The 13,368-nt window shown below is 40.4% G+C and overlaps 1 protein-coding gene across 2 annotated transcripts; it reads right to left on the reverse strand.

Annotated features, from left to right (window-relative positions):
* Nucleotides 1–791: 791 nt before the first annotated feature.
* LOC144049379 (LIM domain transcription factor LMO4.1-like) lies at nt 792–10,624 on the reverse strand. 2 transcript variants are annotated; one of them, XM_077562266.1, is made up of 6 exons: nt 10,248–10,624; nt 9,405–9,678; nt 9,200–9,296; nt 8,520–8,678; nt 5,991–6,046; nt 792–3,316 (listed from the first exon to the last, which is right to left on the reverse strand). In XM_077562266.1, exons 2-5 carry the CDS (start codon nt 9,617–9,619, stop codon nt 6,038–6,040), a joined length of 480 nt encoding a protein of 159 aa, XP_077418392.1. In that variant the 5' UTR covers nt 9,620–9,678; nt 10,248–10,624; the 3' UTR covers nt 792–3,316; nt 5,991–6,037. The 2 variants fall into 2 exon arrangements, with proteins under 2 accessions (XP_077418392.1, XP_077418391.1); XM_077562265.1 differs by lacking the exon at nt 792–3,316 and having other exon boundaries at nt 4,430–6,046; nt 10,248–10,623.
* Nucleotides 10,625–13,368: the final 2,744 nt, after the last annotated feature.

Genomic DNA, 13,368 nt, shown 5'->3' on the forward strand with positions numbered 1-13,368 from the left:
CAGGCCCTAGGAAAGGCCTCTGAGAGGGCAAAGAAACAATATGACAAAAAATATTTGCCAGGCCCAGTATAAAGTTGGTACTGCTGTGTGGTATCTTGTTAAAGACACTCAAAGAGTCAAGAACAAGGTGCGGAAGTTCCTGCCAGCTTATGAAGGGCCTTACTTCGTTGTGGCCCTGTTTGACGACTTGGTGTACCAGATCCAGAAGGGCCAAGGTCAAAGTTGTCCACCACAATAAACTCAAGGCCTACTACTCCCGGACCCCGCTGGATAATAGCTGGGTTCCTCAGGCGACTAACAAAAAAGCAGAAATAAAGTTTGTGCGAAAGCAACGAAAAGAGAGCATGCCTGTTCAGTCTCTGTACCACAGTTAAGAGTTCACTGGACAGGGAAAAAGGAGCACAGGGAGCACAGGAATTTAAGACACAGACAATAAGCCATTTGCAAAACACAACTGTGCATGCATGAGTCAGTCAATTAAAAAAAAAAAGGCTACCATACAAACAAGCAGTCATTGAAATTGTGTATGCTTGTACAAAAGTGCATGCCGAACCTTACTCACTCATTGTTTGAAAAGCTCTAAACCTTAAGTGAGAATGGCAGGTGTACTGTGTGTCAAATTTAACTGCTCGAATGGAATTTATTGGTTTGAACGTCATCGTTGGCGTAAAAAAAAAAAACACCACTGCAAAACTCCAACAAATTCAGCCACAGATAGAAAGAGTTAATACAGTTCTTGAACATATTCATTTATTTAAACCATAGAAAGAGACACAGGCTAAGTACAATAAGCTAACTAGCGGACAGCATAACAAGACTGTTGTCTAGTCACGGGCAGTTTTTAAATCAAGAAACGTTTCCACATTGTGTTAGTATGAAATTTTATTCATGTGTGGCCAAAACAACACTTTTATTTTCTTTTGTTGGAGGTAACGCAATATAAAATTAGCGATTTACAGAAACGTGTAGTCGTGAAGGCAGTGCCAGTGTTTTTCCAAAAAGCTGCCAGAAGGAATCAATGTGCACAACCCTGATTGGAGTAGAATAGACACAATTATCTGCCTGTGTCCCCAAAACTCTTCATGTTTGACCTTAGCTCAACTTTTGCCTGTATGACTAGCATTAGCATAGTGTGCTCGCATGTTATTGGGAAGGTGGGGGTGGATTCTAGGCAGTGTTAAGTCAAGCAGGAACCCTCAATGTTGCTAATTTATTTACAGATTTAATTAGATGGATAGAGCCCTCACAGATATAAGAAAGAGAGGGGATGTTGCCAGCGTTACAGCACTTTAATTATGGTAGCAGGCTCCTGATCCCTGCGCTCCGCTGTCTAGGGAGCCAGTTAATTAAAATCCTCATTATTTTACTTTTAATTAGTTCCCCCCTCTTTTGTTTCCTTTCACCATATGGCCATGTTCCGTGGTCAAATTAACGTAATTGAGCTAATTAAGCCGATCACTTTAATTATTCAAAGCGTTCCGATTGGCCAGGAGAACTTCCCTCGCTCTCCCATTACTGACATTCCTGCAAGACGCAGGGAGTTGTACACTCTGTCATTATGCCCCTCGACTCCCATGCGGAAGGCAATGAGTTATGGCTCCAGCATGCATCACTTCCTACATGTTCCAGCAATGTCTCATGTTTCACCAACGTACAATGCAGCACAGCGCAGCGAGAAGTCCTCAGCCAGTTCAAAGACAGCTTACAAAACGTCTGCTTATTAAACAATCAGAGGTTATGACAAATGAGGTCCTGTTGATTATTGTGGTGCATTTGAGCAGTGGAAGTCATTTAGAGCCGCATACATACTGTAGCTTTGCCAACTCGGGCAGCTTTCACAAGGTCGGTGAAACAGTAGACGACCATTGCATTTCATGCGTTAGAAAAAGGAGAGGAAAAAAATCATGAGAACCAGATGGCAGTTTTACAGCAAACATACTTTTGTTGAGCCTCTTGCCCAACTGTGGACGGGACGTGTCCATCAGGAGTAAACTTCACCGCTGAGTGCACATAAAATAGTTGAAGCAGTAGGAAATTTACCACATCATGCTGTTTTCCCCCTATGTGTATAATTAGTAAAACAAGGAAAAGAGGCCTTGCACCAATTCATTTTCACAAGTACACACTTTTAAACCATCTTATAATTTGACAGCAAATTTAAACTCACCTGTCACCACAAATCACAAATTTTGTCGGTTTACTCTGATTTGCTTGAGAAAGGCGGTACATTGTGTACAATACTTTGAGCCGATTGGATTGGACATCTTGTGCACGTCTACCTAACTTTTGCTTTGACCAATCACGGCAATGTCATCTTCATTTTCGTCGTAGAAAAAAAAATCTTTACCAGCTAAAAATTAGGGATGGGTTTAAAAAGTCAAATAATCAATATTGAATCGATTTTCATTTTCAAGCCTGATATTGATTTATAAAACAATTTTTATATCTTACTGTTTTCTTGACATTTATTGTTCACATGAATTTAAAAGTATTTTCTTGATCCGTTCTCTGCAGTTGAGAGGCTGCATCAAATCCGTTTGTATGCTCTAGCATTAAAAAACGTATAAATATGTCTTTGGGACACTTAAAACATTTAAAATAAAATGTATTTATAAGATTTTGGGAGCAAATGAGTCAATATCAGATGGAAAAGTAAAGTGAATCGAATCAAATCAGAGAAAAAAAATCTAAATCGACTCAAACTGAACTCTTAGCAATTGAAATCGAATCAATTGAGGAAATTAGAATCAATACGCAGCACTACTAAAACATGCACAAAGTGCCTCTCTCGCTGTTCGTCATTCAACAAGGAACATTCGAGAACAGAATTGCAGCGTCCATTCGTCTGTTAAGTTTGTTTCCCACGGTGTTGCCGTTTCATGATTTTGTTACAACTGCATATCCCGCCCCCAAACAATACAATAAAAATCAGCGGGCTCGATACAAGATGTATTCTTCAGAGTTTATGAACTCACAAACTGCGCAAGAATTCAATTTGCAGAGCAAGGTTGCGGTTATAATCAAAAAAGGTTGGGGCGCCCATGTTTTGCTCTATCGCATTTTGGGGAAGAATAAAGATGCTGATTTTGTTGTTGTTGTTAAAATATTTTAATGTTGTTGAAAAATGCCCTTGGGGGGAGGTCTGTATTCTCCTGCGTCCTGCCTCGTAGAGGTGCAGAGACGTGTTGGTAGCAATCAATGGACAACATCTGTGAGGACGAGGTCAAATCCAAACCAGCACATCACTGATTCGCGACGCGTTCCCCACAGAGAAGTCTCATCATCAAGACGAAGGAATTGAAACTGCATCTTGGCTCTGCGTCACAAGAAGTATCTGGGTAAGGAGGAGACTTTTCATCACGAGTATGTAAAAATATCCTGGCGTCAACTTGTGCCTGCACACAGTGTGCGCTGGTGCAGCTCAGGCAATTACTCTCATCTCCATGTGTTAATATGATTAATTAGCAGGAATAAACACTTTCCGATGACACAGGCTACATGGTGAGCCACACACCTGCAGAAGCTCTGATAAAAGACAACGCCTCATGGCATAGAGCCTTTTCTTGAGACCCGCTAATTGGCATCTGAAAACGCTCTGGCTAATTAGGAAGAGGCAGATGAGGCTTGATTAGTTTGAATGCAAAGTGTAACTTGTGGTGCGATGGGAGTCGAGAATGTGCCGAGGTTTTAGTTCTTCGCCATCACCGTACAAAGATAATTGTAATTGTGATCATTTGCATACGTTAATGAATTTGCGCGACGCCCCTTGATCAGACGTGGAATAAATAATTGATGCCGTATCAGCACCGACCATGACAAGTGGGACATTTTAGAAGAGCTAAGCGCATTAAGGTGAGAGTTTGATGGCTGCCACGCTCCAAGGCAAGGTGCAAAAGTAGAGCAGACGCTATCATCGGCTTGATGCACATTGCCGCTATCACGCTGAGATTATCCGCACCCCTCTGATAAACTTTTTACATTACATTCAAAACGTATCCAGATTGAAAGCTAATTAGGAGTCTGCCGAACAGCACAGCACAAAGAGCACAACGCGGCAAGATAAACAATAAACACATGCAATTGGTGGAAATTCCAGTGATCGTGATGGGACCACTCCCCTTTAATTAGAGCGCTTTCAGATTAGGCTTTATTAGAAGCAGGCAGTCAGCCACGACGGAGCCAGGCAGCCAGCAGCCAGCCAGCAAGCCAGGCAGCCACAGGATATGCCCCAAGTTCAGCCTCCCAGGAGCTCCAGCGGCACAGATACACGGCTCATGTTTAATTGCTTCTGTAAATGGTCAGAGCTCAAGCCCCCTAATTCCATTCCCCGGAGTAATCAGCCATGTTTTAACCATACAGGGCTAACAAGAGTGAGAGAGAGACCGCTACAGCCACCATGCTAGGTAGCGAAACACTACGGGGCCTCACAGTCAGGAAAATCTTTTTTAATTGGATTGTTCTCAATAAAACCATCATTTGCTTCCACATATTGACCAGGAAAATGATGAACAATACAATTCATTATGGAAATGGCAGTACTGGCATCAACAATGAAAGGTTCCTATTTTCAAAGTTTGTAGCATTATTTTTAAACAGCAGTTGTTTTGGATAGTGATGGACAAATGAAGCTTCATGAAGCACTTGTGCTATTTTTTTTATTCTCTAGATGGCACTCTCGGTTTAAAAATGTAGTGGAAATTTTATCAATTTACATTGTACTAAAATATATCTCTAAATCAGTGGTGTCAAACTCATATTAGGTCAGGGGTCACATGAAGGAAAATATATTACCAAGCAGGCCGGGTCAGTAAAATCATAGTATATAACTTAAAAACAATTGCCGTCAATTAAACGCAGATTTTCCCTATTTTTAGGCCAACCCTAAATTAGGGCGCTCAACTGCAATTATATTGTTCCAAAAAATGACATAAATACAAATGGAACGCGGCAGCTCTTTGCCTCTATTAGTTGCGGACTTGTTGTAGCTACCCGTTTCGTATAAACAGTCTATTGTTCCCAGAATGCATTGTGTGGCACAGTTAATGAAGTTCAAAGGATGTTAATCCTCCTCATATGTGTTTATATTAACAGTAATTGAATTTGTGTCGTATTTAACATGTTTAAGTCGGTCTAGGATTTTATTTATTTTCAACAAACTGTAACTTTAGGTTGTGTGTAAAATAATGACATCCAGGGCAATTCCATGTACAAGTTGCATCTGAGGATTGCTTGTGAAATTATGAATTTATATTTTATGATTGTGGCTGGCTGATTAGTTGGTCTGACATTATTCACTTTTTGTTACTTTACAAAATCATCTCGCAGGCCGGGTTATACCCCATTGTGGGTTTGATCCGGCCCCCGGGCCGTATGTTTGACACCACTGCTCTAAATGAAAAGCAGCATCTAGAGGAGTGCTTCATGAAGCTTCATTTTCCCCATCACTAGTTTTGGAATGAATGGATTTCTGATGATTAAAATATACACTTGCCTGACTATCCAATTTTATAATTCACACAAGGTCTTAGATAGCCATATAAAAGAGACAGATCAGAGTTCATTGAAAACACTGACACTTCGGGAAAATACTGCCACTTGGCACAAGACGTTGACAGTCGTATTACAGCAGTCCATCAAACTCGCATTCAAGCATTTTTTGCTGCATCCTCTGATTGATGTCTTCTTGCTTTCTCAGAGTCCATCACAGTCTCTGCTAGTGCAGTCCACACACACCATGTAAGCTCCTTTTCTAATAAACACCCCATATGGAGGAGAAAAGTCATGATAAATCAAAGGGCCCGTTACTGACTGGTCCCTTTGAAAACAGTATTTTGATTTTGCAGCACCCCACCCCCAAATCCCTGGCAGCACGACATGACAAACGTGACTTTGGATGAGGGGTCAGGGATTCTGTGATACGACGACGGGATTTCATTGCAAGAAATCTGTCCTTTGAGAGGGACGGCGGTGTGGTGGTGAACACAACTCACAACAATGGTTGCAGGAGAGAGAATTCAAGCTTTGGCGCACACGTCACTCAGCACACCTGCAAAGAAGACAGGAAAATATATAATCATATAATCTGACTCATTCGCACAGTCATTAGAAAGAGGCTTGTTATATGGCACAGGAAATCTCAACTATCAGTTCATGAGGACAACATGAACTTGATCACTTTCATTCAATGTTTTTTTTTTTTTATAAAACAAGAGGAGCTCAAGGTGAAAACAGTAAAATAACAACAAACATGGACGAGTTATTTCATGTGGATCTTATTTCAAACAATCTGTCAAAAAATGTATGTCCAGTACATGCAAAGCAATTGACAATATAGTTGACTTTGACATATTCTGTTAACAAGAGTACGTGTGCCATGGTTACAAAGTCAGTTTGACTTTAGGGAAACTTGTGGGGCCGCATTCCAAACATTTACCGCCACAGTGGTGGTAGTGAAGCAGGCCGCCTTTAGATTATTGGTGGAAAGATGGCTCCGATGCACTAACACTATAAGGAATTATTTTTTTGTGTGTGTTATTTCACAGGGAGTAATGAAGATTTTTATTTTTTACAGGAAAAGTTTTTTTTGGGGGGGGGGGGACTGTTATCTATGCATGTAAACATTTGTGTGTGGATGTAAAATAAAACACTTCAAATGGTAAATGGACTGCTTTTTATGTAGCGCTTTAACTACACCATATGGTGCCCAAAGCACATTACAATTTAAGCATCACATTCACCCGCCCACAAACACACACACACACACACACACACACACACACACACACGCACACACACACACACACACACACACACACACACACACACACACAAAGTGGTCGGCTGCTGCCAGGTCCACTGGGAGCAAATCGGGGTTCAGTGTCTTGCTCATAGACACTTCGACATGGTCACCTGGGGTGACGATCAAACCTACAACCTCATGAATGGGAGACGACCACTCTACCAATGAGCCATGCCGCCCGAAATAGATATTTGTACTTTTTCTAGTAAGAACTAATTTATAATGGTGAATTTTCATGCATTGACAATGACGTAAGATGTTAGCAACAAATCAACACAAGGTGATGAGATTTTTAATGCAAATATTGAGCTAAAAATAATTTAGAAATGAACTTCAAGGAAAATTTGCTGATTTTTGTTTGTTTGTTCTGTTGTCACTGTCGCGATTATTTGTGTGTCGGTGTAATGCTGTTGTGAGTGTCACATCCATAATCCCTTTGAATTTTAAGATTCTGCTGGAATGCAGGACTTTGTACTTATCGGTTATCATATTTGACCAGTTTCTGATCAAATATCCAACTGTGACTCAATACATCAGGGGTATCCAAACGTTTTCCTCCGAGGGCCACGACAGAAAAATCAAAGGATGCAAGTGCCACTTCTAAAAAAAAATTACAGAAATTTTTCAAGCACACCAAAATCAGTCAATCAAGCAATTGCATAATGTTCATATATTCCACTGTTGTTTTGGAAAAATTGCTGCCCGAACATCTTTCTACAAGGGAAATAGTCTTGGATTTGACAATATTTTTGGGGTGGTCGCGACCCTAACCCACCAGAATATATCAGCTCCTGCACTGAACAGCAGCTGGATCCAATTTCTACATTCAGAACAAAAACAGGAGCAATCTGTCGTAATGTGACTTTTTTTTTAACAGATACTTGGCAATCATTCATGTGATATTTTCACAATTTGGACCTTGACATAAGCAGATTTTTGCTTGTAAAAAAAATGGAGGAAAAAAGTATTATTCATCACAGTGTTGATGAAGATAAATGTTACTTTTTTAAATTGTAAACAGTTTGCATATTCAGAAAGGCTTTAGAGCAGGGGTGTCAAACTCATATTAGCTCAGAGGCCAAATGGAGGAAAATATATTATCAAGTGGGCCGGACCTGTAAAATCATGGTATATAACTTAAGAACAATTGGCGTCAGTTATAAATAGATTTTCGCTATTTGCAGGTCAGCCCTAAATAGCGGGGTCCAACTGAAAATATACGGGCGTGTTTTATCTACCCATTTTGCATATATATTGTATTATTGTTAGTTAAGTTATAGGACGTTAATCCATGCCATATGTGTTTGTGTTACCAGTAGCATGTGTGCCTTATTTAGCATGTTTGCTTTGTGTAGGTCTATGTTTTTCAGGGTTTTTTTTTTCAACAAACTGTAACTTTAGGTTGTGTGTAAATTTGTAAAATAATGACATTGAGGTCAATTCCATGTACAAGTTACATTGCTCATCTGAGGTTTGCTTGTGAAATTACAAATTCATATGTTTTGATTTTGGCCGTCTGTTTAATTGGGCTGACGTTACTCTTTTTTTTTTTTTTATACTTTACAAGATCATCCTGGCAGGCCGGATTAAACACCTTTGCAGATGTCATATTTAGTATATGTTGTGGGCCGCTTAAAAATGGATGGCGGGCCACAGTTCGGACACCACTGTAATACATAGTATTTTGAAGCATGGTAGACGCTTGGTAAATGCAATTTACCTTCTGGTCCGTCATCACAGAGTTACTCTGAAGTTGCGGCAGGTGGCTGCTGAGCAGGGCGGCGCCGGGTCTGTCGTGCTCACAGAAGATTGTACCACTGATGTAATGGAAGCGATCTCCAGGCATCAGTCTGTTCCTGCACGTGGCACAGCTGAAACACTGCCGCACAAAAACGCAACGTCAGGCGGGGCCGTAAATACATCAAATCAACACAGCAACAGCAAATCAGCTTTGATGAAATCACATGTATGACAGTGTTTGATTGCATTGTGTGATTTAAGGATAACAGCGAAGGCGGCACTAACACCTTATTTTGACATTAATGTTGTTGGTTATGGAGGAAAAAGAAAAAGAGCAAACATCAATGACCAGCCAGAAGATTGGGATTGGTGCAGCCCGTTGTACATTGGATTTTTAGATAACCACCAAATTGCATTACAACAAGCATTTATGGATCACCTTGTTTAGTGTGAAAACTGACAGTGTCAAGCAAAACTGAACCGAAATGGCAGAATTTTTAGTACGAGTCTCATAGTGGGTCTCATTGACATGTGCAGGTGTACCTAATGAAATGTCTGTGTCTATGTTTGAGGCTTAGTGAGGAGGAGTAATACCCCAGATGTTTCTGTCAAACACACAGCAGGAGGCAAAGCAGGCTGAAGTGGGAGCGGGGGACTTACCTTGAGGTGGTAAACATTTCCCTGTGCCCTCATCACCATCTCATTGGCTGGGATTGACTGGCCACAGGCACTGCAAGCCCCGCTGTGCCCAAACAGCCTGCAAATGAAAAAAAAAAAACACCCATGTGATACAGTCTCCATATGCTAAAAAAAATCTCCCACTTCCTTTTCCCTCACGCTACTTCCTCGCCACATAAGACCTCACCTGATGTAGTCGGTGCGACACAGAATCATGCCTCCTTTGCTGTAGCAGGTGGTGCCAATGTCGCCCAGCTGAGCTTGGCAGCAGGAGCACTTGAGGCAGCGAGTGTGCCAATAACGCTCCATGGAGAAGAGCAGGAAACGGTCAGCGATCTTCCCCCCACATCCTGCACATGACCTCGGGGCCGGCGCTATGCCTGACGCTTGGTTGTTGACCATACTGATGTGGGCCCTCACGGGCTCCTGGACACACCACGCAGGTACTGCAAGGAAGGAAACTGTAAAGCATACATCAGTTTAATAATTGATCATTACATCCAGATTCAGAGTATGTTTGATGTATTTTAGTTTAATGAAAATATGGTTGGATGAAAATGTTTAATTCGGTCTCATACTTAAGTGTACAATAAGTTCAGTACAACAGGTCAGGGATAAATAAATTGCAGTTTAACGATTGGTAACTTACCATTTTACTGCACGGTAGATGAAATATGATATCATTTAGCAGTTGCAAGACAGTAGCATTAGAAAAACAAAGCAACGTATTTAGATAAAAACAGTGGAGACAATCTGCTCATGGTCGTGTATTTTTTTATTATTATTTTTATATAGGCAAGAGGGAAAGCAGAACGTCGCCAAATGGGACTTTTGGAAGGGTGCCAGTTTTCAAACGGAAGATATTAATGTCAAAGCGTTTCTTTCTGAATAGGTTCTCAATGTATTTAACTTTCTCGTTTTTAACCGAGAAAAACTGTTACAAAGCCAACGTTTAAATTCAACGAAAATATCGCTTTAATGAGCGCGTTGACGGAAAGGAAAAGAAAGAAAGGAAACAGACGCTTGTTACCTTGTCGAGCCAAAGGTTTTCCGACTGCGTTGAAATCAAAACACGCTGCAAAAGAGTTTTCACAAGCATTTAAGCATTGATGCGTTTGCGTCTGTGAAACTGGATTTAGACATGACCATTTTGCTGCTCCATTGCTTCGTAGAAGAGTGTCAAAAGAAGAATAAAATCCCAGCAGGCCAGTATGGCGCGCGGATGGCAAAGAGTTTGAGGAAAGTCTCTCACTTGGAGCTCCACGAATAAAGAACTACTAGAAGCGGCGAGGAGGAGACATGCCGCTCCTTCTTTTACTTCCCACTCGCTCTTCCAACTGTCCGTCTGATTACACGCCTTCCTTCCACACTTTCTGACGCTTTCTTGACAGCGACTCTATTCATCAAATTGCGCAAGGGTTTATTTAAATTGACCAGAGCGGACATAGCGACGCAAGCAGCAAACAACCAATAGCTGAGCAGTGGGCGTGGTTAAAGTCACAATGATTTATGGGTTTCTAGTGGCCGCTCGTGTGCACCTTTCTGTTCCCACAGTTTCATAAAGCCATACAATAAGTGGATAGTAAAATAGTTCATGTATTGTATTTTCTACATTTTTTTTGTAACAAAGGTATTTTTTCAAGCCTCATTTTTTTATTGTAGAATATATATGAACTGTTACACATTTTTGCGATTCTGGGACTTTTAAACGACCTCCGCAGGAGGTCGATATACCAGGGGCGTCTATCTGGGGAAGAGGGTGGTTGGGGGATTGTAGGAAATACTTTTCTGGGGGCACCACCTTGTTGGTCCTCCCTCCAACAAAAGTGGCGGCTTCCCGACTAGGAGGAAACGTAATGTTATTTTCTTGTTAGTGCTCACTAGAGGGGGCTGGTTTACTCCAGCACAACTGCAACAACAACAAAATCACCCCAACAATGTGGATGAATCCAGTGATTTTGTATCCACATGAGTAGGGGAGTACCCCTTGAAATTTGGTGTTACAATATGTTTATTTTATAATTCAATTCCCCTTTTGCAGTGGTATGTGGAACATTTCTCAGATTTGATTTGACTTTCCCAGAAAATATTATGCTTCTGTTTCATCATCGTGGGAATGAATAAATTGCAATGCAAATTTAGAAAGCGGTGAAACTGAGCTCAGCACCCCTAAACCTCTGATTCTAAAATTGACCCTGCTTCCCGCAACTTAACTATAGCATACAGTATTTTAAAAAAAATTCGGAAGTGGATGCATGTTGTAGAATTAGCTACATCTAAAATGTGTAAATAAAAAAAGTATTTTCCCTTTGTATTAACCATCCTGTTTTGTCCGTTACTTTTATACACTAACAGTACTCATTAGTCAGTGTGACCCACTATATGTTCATAAAAATCTAAACTAAAATAAATTAGGGATGTAACTAACAATTACATTAATAGTCGATTAATTCGTTAATTGGTTTGTCAATTAATCGATCATTCGTGGATATCCTTAGTTTATTCAAAACTAGCACATTATTTCAAATTAACAGTACAGAAAATGGAGAGCCATAAATTATGATTCATTTACTGATTCGGTCCGTAATGCCAGAAAATAGGCAAAAATGTTGATCATTGCTTTCCAAAATAAAAGCGAATATTTTATTTTGATTTAACACAACGACAATAAGGCGGCACACTAGCTGACTGGTTAGCTCGTCCGCCTCCCAGCGCAGAGGACGTGAGATCGAGTCCGGACTTCGGCCTACTTGGGTGGAGCTTGCATGTTCTCCCCGTGTTTGCGTGGGTTTTCTCCTGGTACTCTGGTTTCCTCCCACATTCTAAAGACATGCATGTTAGGTTAATTGAACTCTCCAAATTGTCCTTAGGTGTGATTGTGAGTGTGGATGGTTGTTAGTCTCTGTGTGCCCTACGATTGGCTGGCAACCAGTTCAGCGTGTACCCTGCCTACTGCCCGAAGCCACCTGGAATATGCTCCAGCGACCCCGCAACCCTTGTGAGGAAAAGCGGTTAAGAAAATCGATGGATAGACAAAGACAATCAGTCTGCTTTCATTGAAGACCATATTTTAGAGTTATGTTTTTTTAATTTGAGAGGTTACCATTTTTAATGTTTTTGATAATTTCAATTCATTCAACCATTTTTTGAAAAGTATTATAGTCATTGTTATTTGTATCCATCAAGGAGAAATGTACGCCCCCCATAGTCTTGTTGCACGCCACACAGAGAAAGCAGATCACGTATGCCGGCATGCAATGGCATGCAATAGCAATGCTGTCATGAATGGAAATGATTATAAATATGATAGGATAGAGCAACATAAAAAAAATGTGTTTTCTGAGTGATTACTTCGTATCTTTTGAGCAATATTACCCTTCTGCCTGTCAGATAGAGTTGCACTTTCAAATAAGGCCACTAGAGAGCAGTACAGACCCGTGGTTGTGGGAGAGACGTTTGACAATACTTGCACATTTTTAATGTAATCTAAATGTTAGACTAACAATTCCGCCTAATCAGTAACATCCACTGTAATTACAATTTTAAATATGTGCAGCAACTTATTTGAATTGAAAAATGTACTTTTATGTTTTGATTGAGACCATAATTCACTGTGCACTTTATACTAGTGATGTGTTTCTTACGTTCGAGTTACTTCATTTAGCTCTGTCCAAAGTCAACTGGGATCGGCTCCGGCTTACCTGCAACCCTATGACCCTTTTCGTCATACTGTATACGGTATTGTGTCTGAGGCCATCATTACAGTTGTTTTATAAATAGCACAGTTGTTGTTTTCAATTAGAATGCCGCGTAAAGACAGGAAAATATGTTTCTATATCTATGGCTGAACTGGCACAAAAATATCGGCCCTGGCATGGCTACCACATAGCCATGACGCTGATGTTGATTGGTTCTGTTTTCTGTCTATATTGTAAATCAGTGGTGTCCAAACTACAGCCGGGGGCCACCATACATTTTTATGGATTTTTTTTTTTAAAATACTAAAAAAAGAAAAAAAGAAACAAGTTTGGTAATGGTCAAAGTAAGAAGAGAGGGTGTAGAAAAAAATAGCTGCAACTATAGCAAATAAATCGGTTTATATACTGTAGCATTTTTCTAGATGTGCAAAAACACAAGAAAAAATTGTAAAC

This window comes from Vanacampus margaritifer, chromosome 3, assembly GCF_051991255.1.
Source record: "Vanacampus margaritifer isolate UIUO_Vmar chromosome 3, RoL_Vmar_1.0, whole genome shotgun sequence".
Lineage (NCBI taxonomy): Eukaryota > Metazoa > Chordata > Actinopteri > Syngnathiformes > Syngnathidae > Vanacampus > Vanacampus margaritifer.

What these genes read in the sequence shown, in the direction of transcription:
- LOC144049379 (XM_077562266.1), bottom strand. Translation starts at nt 9,619, where the DNA reads ATGGTCAACAACCAAGCGTCAGGCATAGCGCCGGCCCCGAGGTCATGT. An exon ending in TGTCGCACCGACTACATCAG is followed by an intron (nt 9,297 to 9,404) that starts GTGAGGTCTTAT and finishes TTTCATTTGCAG; the next exon opens with GCTGTTTGGGCACAGCGGGG. An exon ending in GAAATGTTTACCACCTCAAG is followed by an intron (nt 8,679 to 9,199) that starts GTAAGTCCCCCG and finishes TTTGTGCGGCAG; the next exon opens with TGTTTCAGCTGTGCCACGTG.